General features: G+C 42.4%; 1 protein-coding gene across 1 annotated transcript in view; it reads left to right on the forward strand.

Moving 5' to 3' along the window:
* The window catches only part of LOC135509246 (low-density lipoprotein receptor class A domain-containing protein 3-like), a 170747-nt gene that overhangs the window by 49487 nt on the left and 98995 nt on the right, over positions 1 to 22265 (forward strand). Inside the window, exon 2 of the mRNA XM_064929739.1 lies at positions 17331 to 17477. Within this exon, the coding sequence (XP_064785811.1) occupies positions 17331 to 17477 (147 nt within the window). The remainder of the gene's footprint in view (positions 1 to 17330; positions 17478 to 22265) is intronic.

The raw sequence follows: 22265 nt of genomic DNA on the forward strand, positions 1-22265 counted from the left end.
ATTTTTCTCAGGGTTTCGCCTGCAATATCAGTTCTGTCATACTCACAGACAATATTTTGACAGTTTTGGAAACTTGTGTTTTCTATCATAATCTGTCAATTATATGCATATTCTAGCATCTGGTCCTGAGAAATAGGCTGTTTACTTCGGGAACGTTATTTTTCCAAACATAAAAATAGTGTCCCCTAGCTTCAAGAGGTTTAATAAAGTTTTGCCAAGAGAATGTTAACTTAGTTACCATGTAAACTTATTGTGACACTAAAGCTCATGGCTGCAGCAGAAGTGATGTTCCAGAAGTGATGTCCAGAAGTTGAAGAAAAATCTAGGTAAATATTACTTGTGTATAGAATATTGGTATTGTCGGTAATTTCCAAACAGGCTATACATTCTTTAATTTGTGGAAGAATTTAGATTATTTAAAATATATTTATGTATTTAGTTTTAACTATATGCTAGCTGTAATACTAGCCAAAGCATGCTAAGCAGTCTGTCATTTTTCTCCAAAAACAGTAGAAGCGTCATTTCCATCACAAACTTAACTGTTGTGGAAATGACAAAAATCCATTGTTATTAGTTTTTACTTTTTTACTAGGCTTATTTAATCATGTTTTAAATTATTTTAATCTAGAAAATTCTCCAAGGTGTGCACAGTTGGAAAACTTAAAAAGTATTTTTCTTTGTTTTTAGACGATACCACATGAAACAGCACATAGGTCACAGACGTAGAAACAAAATAAAAATGTATCCTATACGATACCAGGAACATCTGCAAAAAGATAGAGAGAGATACTGGATGAAAAAAGGCAAGGGAGAAGTGAAATCTATCTCTGAGCTTACAAAGCGAGAACAAAGAAGCAAGAGATGGAAATGCAACCAACAGAATAGAAGACAGACTTTAAAGAGAACAGTTGCAATTGTGACCTACCTATCAGCCAACACACCACCTCAGTCACCAGATGACTTGCAGCCAGAACATGAGGCCATCTTACCTGCCCCTGATGCATGTCCTGTTACCCCTTCCTCATCATCTGCAACAGGAATGAGAAGTTGAATAATTGTTGGAAGGAAAAAGGTTGGAAGAAGTCACTTAAAAACATAGGGATCGTTGCATGACAAATGTCAAACTTGATAAAGTTTAAAGGAAAACTGAGAAATACAAAAAAGGTATGATCAACAGATGAAGGAAATGGAGAGACAATATTCCCCGAAGACAAATACAAGACAGAAAATGAAGAAAACTCCAAAGAACATGAAGGATTTTATTGTTTCAAAATGCCATCCTTGCAGAGTTAAAGCAAAAGTATTAAAAAAATGTGCACTCCCAAGGACAAACGAGTGTCTTCAAAAATGCTCACAGGCAACATCCTGAGAAAGTATGGCCGGGTCAAAACCGCACACAGAGAATTTGGATTTTCAGCAAAAGCAATGAGGGCAAATGAAAACAAGCCAACAAGTATGCAATACTCCGGGAAAAAGCAGTGTAACATTTGTACAGCCACAGAAGAGAAAATCCCTAGATTCTATGAACGTGATGTCAACAGTAGAGCAACAACAGGGAAAAAGGACACACAAGAGAAAAAAGCATAAGCGCTTCTTGAATGGCACAATTCAGAACCTTTATCACAAGAGGGAATATTCAGAGATTAAAATGCAAAATATGTCCTTTTTGGGTTGTCAAGCCAACAGTCCAGGATAGGGACACATGCCTCTGCAAAACCCACGCCAACCTCCAGTTCATTGGGGACAAACTACAGTATAACAAAGTGATCAACTGCAGCAACAATGAGAACCTAGTTGAGTCTTTGTGCTGTGAGAACCTGAAGAAAGAGTGCATGTACACAGAGTGCTCCCTCTGTCAAGCAAAAGAGCATAAACATCTGACTTTGATGCTGGTGTGCAGACATGGTGGTTTGAGTGGAAAAACAAAGCTGGAGAGAGAAAAGGAAAAACAAAGAGGGAAACATGGAGAAGTTCACTACATTTGACAATTAAATAAAATGTGTGTGGCACACTGCACATTCTACTGGAGGACTTCTCCAAAGGATTGAAAGAGAAGTTGGGGAAACACGTGTACAACATTCGACACCAATACTCCAAACTGAGAGAATTAAAAGAGAATCTGCGGAAAGTGATCATTGTGCATGTTGACTTCGCAGAGAACTCAGGGGTGCAACTTTCACTGGGGAAGGGGACGGGGGGGGGGGACCCACACACACACATTCTGAATTTATTTGCATTTCTGTCCCCCCCAGTTTTATCATTGGAATGTGATACAAAATGAGGCAACGGTGTGCTTTAGGACCATGCTGCAGACACCTCCAAGAGGTCGGGTAGCCTGTTTTTTAGTGTTTATCCGACTGGATAAAACTAATTACAATAATTATTCCCCCCCACTTCTAAAACCAAAGTTGCGCCCCTGAGAAACTACCTGTATAAATACACCAGTGAAATCCAGGCAGTTCACTTTGGTGATTCTCACAAGCAGGTGACCCTGTTTTGGGTGTACCACAAATGATACAGTTTCACTTTGCTCACTGAGCTCTTCTATGCGGATGACCACTCTGCAATCTGGGCTCATCTCTCAAAAGCACTGGCCTACTTCCTTGAGCTCTGCCCATCGGCTACTTTTGGAATCTTACTTTGTCTTAAATTAATTAGATGTTTAACAATGGATATTGTTCAAAATGTTTGCAATAAAATATTGTTGTCATGTTTTTTGTTTTGTTTTTTTTACATGTCAATTCCACCACATCCATATTTTTTTTAGGTGACTTAGTATATTATGTATAATTACATTGATTGTTTTGTTTTAGATTGGGAAATCATATGGTTGTTATCATAGTCTCATAAAAAGGTTGGGTGTAAATATCTTATTTATTTATGATAAATACATATTTTCAGCTGTCACAAAGGCAAGTTCATACATTCAGGCGTTTATGTTGAATAATACATTTATGGAAAACCTTAAAAATAACTTAAAATAATATTTAATGAAAGTTAATGTACAAATGTATAAGAAATGTGTTAAAAATTAATTGCATCTTTCATTTTCAACCAAAATTTATATTTAATGATGTGGTGTATATGACACGTGACTATGGCTGTCTCAGACATATATAAATTCCTGAATAGTACGATCTCAGCCATGATAAGATATTATTTCTAGACAAATCAAAAACAATTATAATACTGGTAAAATTGTTTTTCAATACATTTTTTTTCTGAAAGCTTGCAGGGCCAAAGTCCCCGAAGTTGCAGAACCACCCTTCTGTGCCAGAAGTATACAGAATGGTGTCATCTGCGTAGAGGTGGATCAGAGACTCACCAGCAGCAAGAGCGACATCATTGATGAATACAGAGAAGAGAGTCGGTCCAAGAATTGAACCCTGTGGCACCCCCATAGAGACTGCCAGAGCTAAGACAACAAGCCCTCCGATTTGACACACTGAACTCTATCAGAGAAGTAGTTGGTGAACCAGGCGAGGCAATCATTTGAGAAACCAAGGCTATCGAGTCTGCCGATGAGGATGTGGTGATTGACAGAGTCGAAAGCCTTGGCCAGGTCAATGAATACGGCTGCACAGTATTGTTTCTTATCGATGGCAGTTAAGATATTGTTTAGGACCTTGAGTGTGGCTGACCAGCTCTGAAACCAGATTGCATAGCGGAGAAGGTATGGTGGGATTCGAAATGGTCGGTAATCTGTTTTTTGACTTGGCTTTCAAAGACCTTAGAAAGGCAGGGTAGGATAGAAATAGGTCTGTAGCAGTTTGGTTCAAGAGTGTCCCCCTCTTTGAAGAGAGGGATGACCGCAGCTGCTTTCCAATCTTTGGGAATCTCAGACGACACGAAAGAGAGGTTGAACAGGCTAGTAATAGGGGTTGCAACAATTTCGGCAAATAATTTCAGAAAGAAAGGGTCCATATTGTCTAGCCCGGCTGATTTGTAGGGGTCCAGATTTTGCAGCTCTTTCAGAACATCAGCTGACTGGATTTAGGAGAAGGAGAAATGGGGAAGGCTTGGGCGAGTTGCTGTGGGGGGTGCAGTGTTGTTGACCGGGGTAGGGCTAACCAGGTGGAAAGCATGGCCAGCCGTAGAAAAATGCTTATTGAAATTCTCAACTATAGTGGATTTATCGGTGGTGACAGTGTCTCCTATCCTCAGTGCAGTGGGCAGCTGGGAGGAGGTGTTCTTATTCCCCATGGACTTTACAGTGTGCCAGAACTTTTTTTTGAGTTTGTGTTGCAGGAAGCACATCTCTGTTTGAAAAAGCTAGCCTTGGCTTTTCTAACTGCCTGTGTATATTGGTTTCTAGCTTCTCTGAAAAGTTGCATATCACGGGGGCTGCTCGATGCTAATGCAGAACGCCATAGGATGTTTTTGTGTTGGTTAAGGGCAGTCAGGTCTGGAGAGAAGCAAGGGATATATCTGTTCCTGGTTCTACATTTCTTGAATGGGGCATGCTTATTTAAGATGGTTTGGAAGGCATTTAAAAAAAATAACCAGGCATCCTCTACTGACGGGATGAGATCAATATCCTTCCAGGATACCCCGGCCAGGTCGATTAGAAAGGCCTGCTCGCTGAAGTGTTTCAGGGAGCGTTTGACAGTGATGAGTGGAGGTCATTTGACCGCTGACCCATTACAGATGCAGGCAATGAGGCAGTGATCGCTGAGATCTTGGTTGAAAACAGCAGAGGTGTATTTAGAGAGCAGGTTGGTTTGGATGATATCTATGAGGGTGCCCATGTTTACGGATTTGGAGTGGTACCTGGTAGGTTCATTGATAATTTGTGTGAGATTGAGGGCATCAAGCTTAGATTGTAGGATGGCTGGGGTGTTACGCATGTTCCAGTTTAGGTCGCCTAGCAGCACGAGCTCTGAAGATAGATGGGGGGCAATCAGTTCGCCTATGGTGTCCAGAGCACAGCTGGGGGCAGAGGGTGGTCTATAGCAGGTGGCAACGGCGAGAGACTTAAAAATCCACCTCTCTAAAAACAAGAGTAGAAGTTCAAATTGTTTGGGTACAGACCTGGATAGTAGGACAGAACTCTGCAGGCTATCTTTGCAGTAGATTGCAACACTGCCCCCTTTGGCCGTTCGATCTTGTCTGAAAATGTTGTAGTAAAGGATGGAGATTTCAAAATTTTGGGTGGTCTTCCAGGATGCCAGGATTCAGACACGGCTAGAACATCCGGGTTGGCAGAGGGTGCTAAAGCAGTGAATAAAACAAACTTAGGGAGGAGGCTTATAATGTTAACATGCATGAAACCAAGGCTATTACGGTTACAGGGGTCATCAAAAGAGAGCGCCTGGGGAATAGGAATGGAGCTAGGCACTGCAGGGCCTGGATTCACCTCTACATCACCAGAGGAACAGAGGAGGAGTAGGATAAGGGTACAGCTAAAAGCTATGAGAATTGGTCGTCTAGAACGTCCGGAACAGAGAGTAAAAGGAGGTTTCTGGGGGCGATAAAATACCTTCAAGGTATAGTGTACAGACAAAGGTATGGTAGGATGTGAATACAGTGGAGGTAAACCTAGGTATTGAGTGATGATGAGAGAGATATTGTCTCTAGAAACATCATTGAAACCAAGTGATGTCATTGCATGTGTGGGTGACGGAACTGAAAGGTTGGATAAGGTATAATGAGCAGGGCTAGAGGCTCTACAGTGAAATAAGCCAATAAACACTAACCAGAACAGCAATGGACAAGGCATATTGACATTAAGGAGAGGCATGCTTAGTCGAGTGATCATAAGGGTCCAGTGAGTAGTGAGGTTGGTTTTGGTCACTGCGATTCAAACAGGTGCTTTTAGCCAACTCGTGTGTTTCCGTCGGTAGATTAGTGTGGTTCCGTGTGGTAGAGGGGATCAATCCAATTGGCAAAATAGATATAGTTATAGTGACCCAAGAAAAAAATTTGTCCGATAGACCTATTCAGATAGCAGCCGATAAGACAGCTAACGATTAGCCGGCCGAAGATGGGCGCTCAGGTAACGTCGCGACGGATGGGCCAGTTGGATAACTCCCTCGGGCAGATAACGTCGGTAGTGCAGTCGTGAAGGCCCGGTGGGGCTCTGCATTGGCAGTAAAACGGGTCCGAATAGGTGATTGTAGCCCAGGAGTGGCTGATGGAACTCTTCAGCTAGCTAGCTCCGGAATAATTTATGTTTGCTCCGGGATCGACGTAAGCCAATAGTCACACGGATAGCAGCTAGCAAGCTGCGAGATCCAGGTGTAAATGTCCAGAGCTTGCGCTAGAAATCCAGGTATATAAGAGAGAAAAATAGGTCCGGTATGTTCTGGTATGAGTCGCATTGTACAAAACTGTCGATAGCTTCAAGGGCGTATGGCTGCGGTATTTATACTGTAGCTTCATTGCCCGGCCCTAGCGGTCAAACATATACAGTGGGGCAAACAAGTATTTAGTTAGCCACCAATTGTGCCAGTTCTCCCACTTAAAAAGATGAGAGAGGCCTGTAATTTTCATCATAGGTACACTTCATCTATGACAGACAAAATGAGAGAAAAAAAATCCAGAAAATCACATTGTAGGATTTTTTTATACATTTATTTTCAAATTATGGTGGAAAATAAGTATTTGGTCACCTACAAACAAGCAAGATTTCTGGCTCTCACAGACCTGTAACTTCTTCTTTAAGAGGCTCCTCTGTCCTCCACTCGTTACCTGTATTAATGGCACCTGTTTGAACTTATCAGTATAAAAGACCTATCCAGAACCACAAACAGTCACACTCCAAACTCCACTATGGCCAAGACCAAAGAGCTGTCAAAGGACACCAGAAACAAAGTTGTAGACCTGCACCAGGCTGGGAAGACTGAATCTACAATAGGTAAGCAGTTTGGTTTGAAGAAATCAACTGTGGGAGCAATTATTAGGAAATGGAAGACATACAAGACCACTGATAATCTCCCTCGATCTGGCGCTCCACGCAAGTTCTCACCCCGTGGGGTCAAAATGATCACAAAAATCCCAGAACCACATGGGGGGACCTAGTGAATGACCTGCAGTGAGCTGGAACCAAAGTAACAAAGCCTACCATCAGTAACACACTACTCCGCCAGGGACTCATCCTGCAGTGCCAGACGTGTCCCCCTGCTTAAGCCAGTACATGTCCAGGCCCGTCTGAAGTTTGCTAGAGAGCATTTGGATGATCCAGAAGAAGATTGGGAGAATGTCATATGGTCAGATGAAACCAAAATAGAACTTTTTGGTAAAAACTCAACTCGTCGTGTTTGGAGGACTAAGAATGCTGAGTTGCATCCAAAGAACACCATACCTACTGTGAAGCATGGGGGTGGAAACATCATGCTTTGGGGCTGTTTTCTGCAAAGGGACGAGGATGACTGATCCGTGTAAAGGAAAGAATGAATGGGGCCATGTATCGTGAGATTTTGAGTGAAACCTCCTTCCATCAGCAAGGGCATTGAAGAAGAAACGTGGATGGGTCTTTCAGCATGACAATGATCCCAAACACACCGCCCAGGCAACGAAGTAGTGGCTTCATAAGAAGCATTTCAAGGTCCTGGAGTGGCCTAACCAGTCTCCAGATCTCAACCCCATAGAACATCTTTGGAGGGAGTTGAAAGCCTGTGTTGCCCAGCAACAGCCCCAAAACATCACTGCTCTAGAGGAGATCTGCATGGAGGAATGGGCCAAAATACCAGCAACAGTGTGTGAAAACCTTGTGAAGACTTACAGAAATGTTTGACCTCTGTCATTGCCAAAAAGGGTATATAACAAATTATTGAGATAAACTTTTGTTATTCATTAAGAATCCTACAATGTGATTTTATGGATTTTTTTTCTCATTTTGTCTGTCATAGTTGAAGTGTACCTATGATGACAATTACAGGCCTCTCATTTTTTAAGTGGGAGAACTTGCACAATTGGTGGCTGACTAAATTCGTTTTTGCCCCACTGTATAATAGGACCATTATTCGGCATTGGGAGAGAGAAAAAAATATTGTTTTAATGTAAAACTAATGATAAAATTCCGTTTGAACGCTAAGCAATATTGTCCATTTGTCACATCCCTAATTTATTCACATTATGCAAAGTGTGTTTTTTTTTAAACAGTGAAGCAGGTGTCTTTGTATTTTTGTGTGTGTTAGTTTTGTGTGTGTACTTTGTGTGCAAATGGAACAAGAGAAAAGAGAGTGAGGCACTGACTGTATTGGGCACAATGAACTGCATGCTGTATCGTTAGTACACTCCACCTAGAGCCCAGACCCATGTGGGGCAGCTTGTTTAGTACCCATGGTGTAGTACATGTGTTCAGGTGGTTAGTGAGAGGGTCCAGACATATTTGTTTTGTTTAGTTGACAGATCTCTCTGGTGAAGGCTGTTTGCACATGTGTGTGTTTGTTAAAAACTTTTCTGCAAGCCTCCTTTGAATCGTTTGGACCAGACAGCATCAGATAGAGGACCGACACGTAGAGAAGCGGAGGGGTGCTGTTTCGCTCGCTCGGATGCTTACTCCTGTGAGATGCATTCAGCCTCTTGCAAGTTGAAGGAACATTATGAAACACAGAGAGATAAAAGATATATATTTGTTTTATTGGTACATTTTTGGAGGAAGCCTGGCTTCCCTTGGCACACATGATACACACCACTGCTCAAAACTCGAGACATCTGTAGCATTCAATGGAACGAATCATAGAAAAGATCCCACACCCTTTGCCCTGGTTTAGATCAATTGAAGACATCATAGACCGAGATATAACAGCAGGCTGCAACACTTACATCTAACCTCTCCTGAATGGGGAGAAATGCACAAAGAGCAGTGATGCCTGAAAGCTTCCAGTAAAGCCTGTATGTTATTACACTGTTCAATGCTACAGGCTAGCTAACTCTGCATGTAGGAGACCTTCAGAGGCCTAGCCTCAGGCCTGTACAGGGAATTCAAACAGACTGTTCATTTATATTGGATGACCGGTGCCCTGTGCCCCATGCCTTGTGTGTGTAATATGTAATGCTATGTGACTTGTGCCCTGTGCTCCCTGCCCTTTGCGCTGTTCCCATCTAGAGACTGAACAATAAGACACAGCAGAGAGGGACCTTGATGTCCCCAACAAAGACTCCCCCGTAAAACAAGCAAGGTGTTGTAGCAAACAAGACCCCCACAATGCAGCAGCGGCACATATAGAAATCGAATGAATAGAACGTGCTTGGAACCTCTAACCCTGGCAATTTGACTGGAAAACTCATGGATACACTCACAATGGCTGCCTGGCATTGTGACGCAATAATCATATTTCTACTTCCTGTGTTGCTCCTATGGACAAAGATTAGTTTAGCATCTTCCTCTTTGCAATGGGTACACTCACAATGGTCTCCAGTCCACCCATTATGCAATCAGTGACTTGAATGGGGACGTCCGTTCTATTCTATTGCTATGTCAGCACATGCAGTCAGGAGCGGCGAAGAGGGGAAAATGTCTGTCTAATATACTTTTTTTTGCAAAAATATATATATTTTTTTAGGGGGTGGGGGGTTATTTGCCTGGCCAATAACCGTAATCCAAAATTCCATAACCATCATAGCCCTAACACACACACGCGCATACAGACGTTGACAGACACACACACACACATACACACGGCTCCAATTTCCCTCCACCACTCGCTGTGCTTCAGAAGTTCCTGATACAGCCAACCCATTAAAGTCAGTCTGTAATTGGAAAATAAATTCCTACCTCTAGTCATAAAAAAAGACAGGCTTATTCAGAGCTGTCTGATATTGATCCGTCCCCTCCCTTATTTTTACCTTCCTCAAACATAAAAAGCCCTTCCGCATTTGATTTGGAGTCCTGAAAATGTAACTGTCTGTATTTTTTCTGCTTCAAACTCAAGTTTACATTCTTAATGGGGTGTGTGACATACACCCTGTGTATATTAATCCCCTCATCAATTATGTACCATTCGAATCTATGTCTCACCTCTTCCTCCCTCCTGATCAATGTAGGTGAGATATGATACCCTGGCTGGGTCAAAGAGCCCACTTTAATGTTAGGTTATAGATTGAAGCTATAGATTAATACAGCCAAGGGTGTACAGTCCAGGGTAGAGGGATCAACATGCTGAGGAATGATGGTATTACTGGGGAATGTGGAGGCAGGAAAGTTCAGGCCAGGACTTCTCCTCTCTATCCCCTCTATCTCTTCTTCCCATCTCTCTCCTCTGCCACCCCCCCCCATTTCGTCTATCCCCAACCTGTCATTTCTCCCCTTGTATTCATTGCTCCCCCCCATCCCTCTGCCCCCCTCTCTCCCCTGTATCTCCAGTGGAAGTGGGGATTATGCAGCCTCTCATCCAGATGGGCTGTTGCCTTTTTTTCTCCACTCCACTCTCTATTCCCCCTATGGAGGTAGCTGTATTGAGTATGCAGTGTCTGCTCCATCCTACTCTCTCTCTCTCATCCCTGTCTCTCCATCCCTCTCTTTTCCCTGTGTCTACATTTGAGGTGTGTGTGACAGTAGGGATTATGCATAGACTGGTCCAGGCGTGCCTACTGTGTATCTGTGGAGGCTTAAAGCCCAAGGATTCTAGTTGACAGAGGTTGAGGGGGGGGGGGCGTGAAAGGACCGGGGGGCTGACAGGAAGAGGGGAGCGAGGTCTTGTCAATATTGGCTCAGTGTAATTGCTTTCATATTCGTATTACTGTTAACACATAGTCCCCAGGTTAGAGACTCCTACAGGTATCTTACTTTCTGATGATTTTATATGGAGTAAAAATGAAGTGAATTAGGTGAAGAGTAGTAGAGTGCTGGGACGGGTGCGCGTGTGTGTGCCTGCATGCATATGCGGTGTGTTTCATGCTGAACGGGTAAATGCATTGCCAAATCAATTGAAGGTTATCTCAAGTCACCTTGGGCGATTTAAGTAGGAACGATGCACTAAGGTATACAGTTAAGTGTTACTGATGAAAACCCTACAGTAAGCTGATTCCAGACAGTGAAATGAGATTGCCTTTTTATTACAAAAGGAGCCAGTGAACTGGGATGCATAGATTGTGTGTCCTTGTGTAGGAAGACATCGTATGTAGGGAAGGACACGCATCTCAGAGTGAATGAATGAATGAATGCATGATGGACTGAGTGAGGTGTAGAAGAGTGAGTGAGTAAGTGTAGGCCAATATCCTGGTGTAGTGCTAGTGCACACACACACACACGTACAGTCCCAGAGCAGCTCTCTAATTAACCCATTGCCCCTCGCAAACAGCCCGGTTCTCTCAAGTCTATATGCACGGCTCCCTCATACACATTTCCAGTGTGTGTGCGTGTGTGTGTGCGTGTGTGTGTGTGTGTGTGTGTGTGTGTGTGTGTGTGTGTGTGTGTGTGAGCTAGCGTGCGTGCGTGTCACTGCTACTGGAGGCTGGTTGAAGCAGCTCAGTGTAGCCATCCTACAAACCCGCTGGCACGTCCTCCTGCCAATTAGAGAAATAACTATTAGAATGCTACACATAAAAGACCTGGCAACAGCCCCTTTTCTCCCTTTCTGTCTCTCCCTCAGTCCCTTTCTCCTTTTATTGCAAGAGACAAAAGTGAGGTTTACATCACCCACTCTAAGGATCAGGAGAGGGCTGCGGTGTAAACATTCTGACAGGATGTTATGTAGACATTTTCAGAACCTCAAGGTTTATGCCTCGATCACACCGACAGCGTCATTGCATTTTGGTTGCAGAGGCATTTTTTGTGTTGCATAGGCAATTGTAGTGCGTTCTGTGTGGTGCATACTGGATTTATCGAGCATATGAGTCAAACTGTATGTGTAGATGGCTTGACAGCAATGGTCGCAGAAGGTGAATGTTGAGCTTTTGTTGCACACATATCCAAATGATGCTGCGTACCATGTTGCACAATGATTCTGTAGGTGTGATCAGGGCATTAAATGGCCAGGGTGATAATGAAACACTTCTCATACACCTTTAATACCTCTATGACTCATACCAGCTGTAAATCACTCAGATGAAGCACTGGGAATGGCTAGATCAGAAGAGGTTCAAAACAAGTGGGTGGGACTCAACCTCTGGAGCAGGAGATCTGATGGTTGGGGGGAAAGCACAGTTGAACTTGGCTTGCAGGCTTTCTGGCTATCTGTGTGTAGGTGAGTTTGATGTACTCTCATCAGATATAGTCTGGGTTAACTATAATGAGCAATGTGCTAACATTGTGATCTGCCATCCAAAACACGTAAGTTAATGTTTTCATTGATGATGAAAATAGAGGAAAACATGTTGGTTCTGTTGCTAGTTACTAAATAATACAATGTGTTTAAAATACTGCGTTGCCTGTTGTGAGTTGATAACAATAACAAAATCCCTGTTACTACAAGCAGGAGCTATCTAACACATCTCACAATCTACTACTAGTTCCAGTTTCTCAACTTGAATTATAATGCATGTAGGCCTATTATTTATATATTGACACTGGACTCTTGTCATGTTGTATTCCTCACCTAGCTTGGTCCAGTTTGGGATGCAGATACAGAGTGAAACGGTGTAGGGGTCCAAAATGATCCCTATTTAGTGCACTACTTTTGACTAGAGCCCTATGGGTACAGTATAGGAAATCGGGTTCCATTTGGGACACATCCTGTGCCTTGTTATCCTTAAAGGGATAATTCTGGATTTTGGCAATGTGGCCCTTTTATCTACTTGCTAGCAGATACCCATAGACTTCAAGTCATTGCGCTAACGCGAGCGTTTGCTAACAAAACTAACTAACTTCCTTCATACTGGACACCAATACATAAAAATGGTATCCACGAGTTCAACTGACTCAGGGGAATTATCTCTTTAAGTCATAATTAGGCCGACTATAGTGTAGTGGTGTTTGTTAGTGCGTACCCACAACAGGTGCCTGAGCCCAGCCAGCCAGCCCAGCATCACGTGGTTTACACTCCAACTCCATTAGTCTATAATGCTGGAGTGCATCAACAAGTTCTGCCTCATCATGTCCCACTTACTAAAGATGTACTTGATGCCATACAAATATAGCCATTCATATTGTCTTCTAGGTCTATAATCTACACAGGACTCTAGAAAGGAGGCTTCACTCAATGCTGCATGCAGCAGACTCTTGTCGTATTGAGCGAGAGAGAAATCAGAGGATAAATTGTGTGTGTGTGTGTGTTTACGACTCTGCCTGCGTGTTAGGGATGGACATTTAAAATAATTTCAGTATTCAAATAATCATGCTATTTTTTTTGAATATCTGGATAGTGTTTGAAAGAAACATTTGTGGGGAATCTTCAATGAAAACTTGCTCACCAAGTCAGTGCGCTGCGCTCTGCTTGTTTCAGCAGAAAGGTGGGGGAGGGGTGAGAGAGGTGCAGGGGCTGGTGTGTGTGTGACAGTCTGTGTGTGGCACAGAGGAAGAGAGAGTGCAAAAATAGCTACAGTAAACCAACGTGCACTAGTTTGACTAACTTGTTGCTGCCATGGGTTATCTATCATACCATCTGGTAGTGCCCATCTTGACTGCATCAAATCATTGTAAAGAAGTTAGCTAACTAGCTACAGTAGCCAGCTAAGTTAACCAGCTAGCTAGCTAAAGTAGCTAGGCTAATTTAGGCTATTTTGCTGCGCTACCCATCCTTGGAGCAGGTCAAGAGTTCCTTGGTGTCCACATCACCAACATGATCCTAACACACCAAGACATGCCTATTCCCCCTCAGGAGAATGAAACGATTTAGTATGGGTCCCCAGATCCTCAAAAAGTTATACAGCTGCACCATTGAGAGCATCTAGACCGGTTGCATCACCGCCTTGTATGGCAACTGCTCAGCATCTGACCATAAGGCGCTACAGAGGTTAGTGCGTATAACCCAATTCATCACTGGGGCCAAGCTTCCTGCCAGGACCTCTATACTAGGCGGTGGCAGAGGAAGGACTCCAGTCATCCAAGTCATAGACTGTTCTCATTGCAACCACATGGCAAGCAATACCAGAGTGCCAAGTCTAGGTCCAAAAGGCTCTTTAACAGCTTCTACCCTCAAGCCATAAGCCTGCTGAACAATTAATCAAATGCTCCCCCCTGCTGCTACTAGCTGTTTATTATCTATGCATCATCACTTTACCCCTAGCTACATGTACAAATTACCTCAACTAACCTGTAACCCCTGCACATTGACTCAGTACCCCTTTATATAGGGGTGGCAGGTAGCCTAGTGGTTAGAGCGTTGGGTCAGTTACCGAAAGGTTGCTCGATCGAATACCCGAGCTGTCAAGGTACAAATCTGTCGTTATGCCCCTGAACAAGGCAGCTAACCACTGTTCCTAGGCTTTCAATATAAATAAGAATTTGTACTTAACTGACTAAATAAAGGTTAAATAAAATAAAAATATATAGCCTAGTTATTTTGTGTTACTTTTTAGAAACTTTTGTTTCTCAAATCTATTTTCTTAACTGCATTGTTGGTTAAGGGCTTGTAAGTAAGCATTTCACAGTAAGGTGATACCTGTTGTATTTGGCACATGTAACAAATACAATGATTTGATTTGTCTACAACAACTCCATTCATATGACACAATAGCCTACCTGTTGGTTGATCATCGTAGCCTACTTGTTTTATTATCAAACTTAATTCCATTTTGCATTGATTAGAAAGCTCCCACTTCTTTGATTGTCCAACAATAACAACAAACTACATGTGTGAAACGTTTGTGGGCTACCAGTGTATCTTTTTGATGGGGCACACTTATAAAAACTGTCATAAAACTGTTGTTTAAAAAAAAAAAGTTTAATAATCTATTCTTGTAGGCTATGTAGCAATGTCACATAGATCATTTTATTTATTTTTAGACAAAGCCTTAAAAGGTGTGATATGTAGCTGATCAAATTCACGTAGAAATATGAGTTATACATCTGTCATTATCATTGAAAGCAAGTCTAAGAAGCGGTAGATCTGCTTTATGTGTGCTATTTCTATACTTCTCGTTCTTAACTTTTGTTTTTTGCTTTTATACACCAGCTTCAAACAGCAGAAAATACAATATTTTTGCTTATGGAAGATATATTTCACAGCGGTTCAGATGGTACACGGATTCTCTACACAATTACTGTTTGTTAAACTGAAATTAGGCAAACTACAGTGCCTTGCGAAAGTATTCGGCCCCCTTGAACTTTGCGACCTTTTGCCACATTTCAGGCTTCAAACATAAAGATATAAAACTGTATTTTTTTGTGAAGAATCAACAACAAGTGGGACACAATCATGAAGTGGAACGACATTTATTGGATATTTCAAACATTTTTAACAAATCAAAAACTGAAAAATTGGGCGTGCAAAATTATTCAGCCCCTTTACTTTCAGTGCACCAAACTCTCTCCAGAAGTTCAGTAAGGATCTCTGAATGATCCAATGTTGACCTAAATGACTAATGATGATAAATACAATCAACCTGTGTGTAATCAAGTCTCCGTATAACTGCACCTGCACTGTGATAGTCTCAGAGGTCCGTTAAAAGCGCAGAGAGCATCATGAAGAACAAGGAACACACCAGGCAGGTCCGAGATACTGTTGTGAAGAAGTTTAAAGCCGGATTTGGATACAAAAAGATTTCCCAAGCTTTAAACATCCCAAGGAGCACTGTGCAAGCGATAATATTGAAATGGAAGGAGTATCAGACCACTGCAAATCTACCAAGACCTGGCCGTCCCTCTAAACTTTCAGCTCATACAAGGAGAAGACTGATCAGAGATGCAGCCAAGAGGCCCATGATCACTCTGGATGAACTGCAGAGATCTACAGCTGAGGTGGGAGACTCTGTCCATAGGACAACAATCAGTCGTATATTGCACAAATCTGGCCTTTATGGAAGAGTGGCAAGAAGAAAGACATTTCTTAAAGATATCCATAAAAAGTGTCGTTTAAAGTTTGCCACAAGCCACCCGGTGAGACACACCAAACATGCGGAAGAAGGTGCTCTGGTCAGATGAAACCAAAATTGAACTTTTTGGCAACAATGCAAAACGTTATGTTTGGCGTAAAAGCAACACAGCTCATCACCCTGAACACCACATACCCACTGTCAAACATGGTGGTGGCAGCATCATGGTTTGGGCCTGCTTTTCTTCAGCAGGGACAGGGAAGATGGTTAAAATTGATGGGAAGATGGATGGAGCCAAATACAGGACCATTCTGGAAGAAAACCTGATGGAGTCTGCAAAAGACCTGAGACTGGGACGGAGATTTGTCTTCCAACAAGACAATGATCCAAAACATAAAGCAAAATCTACAATGGAATGGTTGAAAAATAAACATATCCAGGTGTTAGAATGGCCAAGTCAAATTCCAGACCTGAATCCAATCGAGAATCTGTGGAAAGAACTGAAAACTGCTGTTCACAAATGCTCTCCATCCAACCTCACTGAGCTTGAGCTGTTTTGCAAGGAGGAATGGGAAAAAATTTCAGTCTCTCGATGTGCAAAACTGATAGAGACATACCCCAAGCGACTTACAGCTGTAATCGCAGCAAAAGGTGGCGCTACAAAGTATTAACTTAAGGGGGCTGAATAATTTTGCACACCCAATTTTTCAGTTTTTGTTTTGTTAAAAAAATTTGAAATATCCAATAAATGTCGTTCCACTTCATGATTGTGTCCCACTTGTTGATTCTTCACAAAAAAATACAGTTTTATATCTTTATGTTTGAAGCCTGAAATGTGGCAAAAGGTCGTAAAGTTCAAGGGGGCTGAATACTTTCACAAGGCACTGTATTAGAAATTTAGCAACCAGGAAATGGCGGATCGATTTCTGCATTTTGCACCTTCAATAAAAAAATGAATAATCTCCCAAGTAATCGAATACTGTCAGTTTTGATATTTTAGTATTCATATAACCATTCCCATCCCTAGTGAGTGCGTGCCCTTATCTGCCTTTCGTTATATTAGCCAGCAATAGTGACTCAGAGACTTGACTGTTATCACCATATGACTCTTTCGTACCTCTCATATTGGTATTCATGATGCTCTCCTCTGTTTGTATGATCTGCCTGGATACTGATATAGGAATGGAGCCACTGCCTTTAAAAATGTTCCATTTGGAGATAATAATATGCAATATAATTTTATTGTCCTTGTTCTGTTTGGACTATTATTATTATTATCGCTGAAGTTTACAATTGGCTCATTCATCCCCCTCCTCTCCCCTGTAACTAACTATTCCCCAGGTCGTTGCAGGTCGTCCAACCCCGCCACCCCACTCTCTTCCCCATCCTGGTTCCTTGCCTCATCCCCTCTTTCTCATGCTCCTCTCTCCTCTCCTCCTCTTACCCTCTCCTCCATCTCTCCTCTCCCACAGAGAGCCAGCTCCTTCCGGGGAACAATTTCACCACAGACTGTAACAACCCAGGGAACTTCATGTGTGGGGACGGGAAGTGTATCCCAGGGGCGTGGCAGTGTGACGGAGTGTCCGACTGCTTCGACAAGAGTGACGAGAAAGGCTGCCGTGAGTACAGATCCCTTTCTCCGCTGGCTAATTCTCTCTTCCTCTCTCTCTCCTTCCCTGTCACCTAGGGTTGGGCCGTTTCCCGATTTCCATACCGTTTCTGTTCCATCCCGGGGTATACGGTATTAACGGAAGTGCACACAAGGGCCGCTATTTCCAAAAATTCTAAAATATTATTTTGAAGCAAGAAAACAATTTAGGAAACCGGAATCTTGATCCAGGAGGGGTTTGGATGTCTCTGATGTTACCAAGAAGCTTGATCTTGAAATCTAGCCACTTAGCTAACAATATAGCAAACCAAATGCATAGCTGGAGCCCTAAGCTGGATATAATTTATTTTACACATCTTTGATTTCAATTAAGGAGTATGTCGCCTACTCATGTTGGGTGGGAGGGTTTTAGGTCCCTCCCACCCATCTACACACTCCCCTCAATAGGGCTGTGGCGGTCGTGAAATTTAATCAGCCGATGATTGTCAAGCAAATAACTGTCGATCTCATTGTAATTGACCGTTAATTAATAAAACACATTTTTATTTAACTAGGCAAGTCAGCCTACACCGGCCAAACCCGGACGACACTGGGCCAATTGTGCACCACCCTGAGGGACTCTCAATCACGGCTGCACAATGGTCTAAGGCACTGCATCTCAGTGCTGGTCACTACAGACACCCTGGTTCAAATCCAGGCTAAGCGGATTTGAACCAGGGTGTCTGTAGTGACTAGCACTGAGATGCAGTGCCTTAGACCATTGTGCTACTCAGGACCCTACAAGCCACTGATGCAGAACTTTGGAACATCTACATTTTAAAAAGTCTAATAAATCCATGTGAAATAGCCTACACCTTCACAATAAATTCAATATTTATTTTCGACAGGTCTAAAGAAACAGGATATGAAGAAAATGTAGTCTATTTCAGAAGAACAGAATAGCATACTCTGAGTTGTCCTTCTGTTAGGTCCTGATCTGGCAATAGTATATGGCTGTGGGCTACACTAGTTCACTAGTGCAAAGAAATCGCTGAAGTTGAAGACTTTTATTTCCCTCACCAACTTTAAACATCAGCTATCTGAGCATCTAACCGATGGCTGCAGCTGTACATTGTCCATCTGTAAATTGCCCACTCAATCTACCTACCTCATCCCCATACTGTTTTTATGTACCTTTCTGCTCTTTTGCACACCAGTATCTCTACTTGCACATCATCATCTGCTCATGTATCACTCCAGTGTAAATCTGCTATATTGTAATCATTCGCTCCAATGGCCTATTTATTGCCTACCTCCTCATGCCTTTTGCACACCCAGTATATAGACTTTCTTTTCTTCTACTGTGTCATTGACTTGTTTATTGTTTATTCCATGTGTAACTCTGTGTTGTTGTCTGTGTCACACTGCTTTGTTTTATCTTGGCCAGGTCACAGTTGTAAATGAGAACTTGTTCTCAACTAGCCTACCTGGTTAAATAAAGGTGAAATAAAATAATTAGCAGACAAGATTTGCTTACAATTCCGTGGCATTGTTTTATATTATTTTATAGTATGAAGAATACAAGTGAACAAAGCTGAATAAAAGAGACAGGATATTATCGGCTATTCTGTGTTGAGCAGTTGACAAAAAAGATGTACTCTTAGATGCTTAATTTAGAGTTATTCATGTAATCTTAGTTGTTCAAACGTTGGCCTATATGTTTTGATTTTTAATAATTGTAAGGTTGCATGATACGACTAATGATGATTTAAAAAAACAGTTGCTTTAAAGACATGAACTCTGCTTTGTTTTTTTGCGCAGGCTTTAGACACTTTGTCAGTCTCTCATTCATAATTTGACAAGCACTTTATAATGACTTGAATTTCCCAGCGACATCCCCTTTGTGTGGCCATAAATCTGTCCTTTTGCAGCCCTTCTCCCTGAGTGCTGCCTGCTCCGAAACACCTCTCACTCACACGGCTCTCCATCATGTGATCGGGTCTTTCGCACAGGCCACAAGTGAAGACAGACCGATTCGGGACGCAACTGCGTGCATCCTTATCTAATTGCGAGGTGCATATTGAAGATATTGGAAGAACTGTCCACATTTACTTTTCGTCGGCCAACAAGATGAGTAGGCCTAGCGAACAGCAAAAGCACTAGCCTATGTCAATCTACTATCCCTCATAATACAAAAGTTGTCCTATTCTGTGCGAGAAATAAATATTCCAAACATGGTGTGTGAAATTAGTTTTGATTGCGAATGGACCGTTACCATGCACCTGTCTCGAAACCGGGGCCAGGGGGAAAAATACATGTTATCTCTGCACATAAATAGCGAATGGAGGACGCTTTTCCTGTGGCTCATTTTCATGCCAGCCAGGTAGGCTATACTCCTGTTGTAAAGAGAAGCAATGTGCTTAATATTAAGAACGTTGAGAAATTAATATACTAGTAGGCCTAGCCTACAGAAAGCTGATGAGATCCTCCTCTTTTTAATATAGGCAATCACTCTGTTTTCTCACGTAATTGCATAGCCTGTAGAAATATTGAGCAACATGAGCTCATGGGCTCTCGTGAAGTGTTTGATTAGCTTTTCGATTACATTTGCATTGATGTCAGAGTGATTAGAGGGACAATAGAGTGCTGAGTACCAGACAGTTAGCAAGTGTGGTAGGCTACTAATGACCATCAGCAGCATTAGAGCTTGGAGAAGCCTAATTACCGTGACTAAAAGGTCACATAGAATTTGACTGCCTTCATGACCGCTGGTGTAGTGATAATATGGTCACCACAACAGCCCTGCCAGACAACCCTCTCTCTTCAACCCGCTCCTGAGACTGTTAGCCGTCTCTGGGGAAATGTACATGTTGCTCAGCCACAGTTTACACAACTTCCTAACACTACACACACACACTGTCCTTCCCCTTGTCCTCTCCTTCACCAACACTCTGCTGTTTTCTGTGGCTCAGGGAGTCGAGTCAACTCAAAGTCTCTATATATATATATATAAACCTTTTTGGACAGACTTCTCCTCTCTTAGCCTGAGGTCTCTATAATCCATCCAAGCCGTCCCCTTGACTTCACTTCCTGGTCTTGGCAGAGCAGACAGGTTAGGTTAGACTTGGTTCTTCAGACAGCCCACTGCTCTGTCAGGTGTTTTCACCTCACCAGATCACTGACGCTAATGTGCAGTAATAAATAATACATTTAATTTGCATAGCACTTTTCATTACAGTCTTATGTCAAAAGCTCTACATAGGTAAAAAATGTATAATGATGATAAAAATACAATTAAAACATCATACATTTAGAATCAAGGCAGAAAAAAGGTGCTAAAAGGACTTTCCAGATTAGGACTATAACAAAGACAGTCTGTAGAAATGTGTTCAGGGCCTAAAATTACCATCCACCAACTGCGGGTAGATTTTTGCATTGGCGGATAAGAATGTCTAATTCACTAGCCACGTTGGTGCATGGTCACACTCAAGTCTCTACAGTTAAGTCAAGTAGTGATTTATAGTAAAATAAATGCTAAACTAGCTGTTCTCAAAGTTTTGTTTCATGTCTGGTAATGCACAAGGAAGTAGGAATCCTAGCATTGCCTGGCTGGGGGGCTGTGCGCACTGTGAGTAAAATACTGAAAGATGTGTTTTTAGAAGCAATGTGCACAGGCATAAAAGGTAAGGGAGCAGAAGGCTCAGTCCCCCATAGTACAGAGACTTGAAGCAGTGGTGAGTTGCTGGAGTGGAGAGTGCGAGGTGGCTCATTGATAGAAATTCGGTTGTTGATGTAGGTGGGACTCAATCCGTTAAAGGCTTTAAACCCTAGGAAGAGGATTTTTGAAGTTAATTCTCTAGTTGACCGGTAGCCAGTGGAGTTCAGCAAAGATGGGGGTTATGTGGGCTGAATTCTTGTTCATAGTCAGGACACTGTCAACCAAGATGGCGTAGCAGTCGGACGTCCTGTTGTGTCGTGTCCCTTGTATATATAGTTTATCGTTTTTATTTTTATTTTTAAACATATTCTTCTTCGCATATCTTTTAAAACATTTTGCGAAACCTCAACATCTAAATACTCTCCTGCAACCCGCCTCACCCAATGTAGCGTGGAGCTGCTTTTTTCTAAAGTATATATATTTACTTTGGACCCGGAACCCCTCAAATGAAGCTAGCCAGCTAACTACCAGCTATCAGTCAGCAAACCATTGCTAGCGGTCTTCAGCTAACCTTTAGCTCAGAAAGCTCTCGCCAGTTCGAACAACGCGACTCTCACCAGAGCATAACGGACCTATTATTTGTATTTTTATTTTTATCCCCGGATTCCCACCGCAAACGGAACATTCTCATCTGGATCTTCACAACTAGCTAACTGCAGCCCCGGATGATTACTCCTGGCTAGAGTTTCCATCCACTGAGCTTGAAGCTAGCCCGGCGGGAGCTTGTGTGCTACCACCGAAGCATACTCCTGGGCTACAATATCAGGACCCACGAACGGTCTATCGATGTTACCGTATGAAGAGGCATAAACAGACTCAACACCTTGCTATCTGCTTGTTTGCTAATTCGGCCTGCTAACTGCTAGCTTGCTCAGCCCCTGTCTGCTAACTGCTAGCTTGTTTAGCCCCGGCCTACTAACTGTTAGCTTGTTAGCACAGGCCTGCTAACTGTCTGAATCGCCGCGTCCCCAGCCAGCCCAACCACTCACTGGACCCATATTTACTTTCAATCTCTTTTCGATTTTTAATTCGATTATACCTCCCGGTAACCTGCCTCACCCAATGTGATACGGAATCTGCTGTTATTTTTTATTTTTAGAA

The sequence above is a fragment of the Oncorhynchus masou genome, chromosome 22, assembly GCF_036934945.1.
Source record: "Oncorhynchus masou masou isolate Uvic2021 chromosome 22, UVic_Omas_1.1, whole genome shotgun sequence".
Lineage (NCBI taxonomy): Eukaryota > Metazoa > Chordata > Actinopteri > Salmoniformes > Salmonidae > Oncorhynchus > Oncorhynchus masou.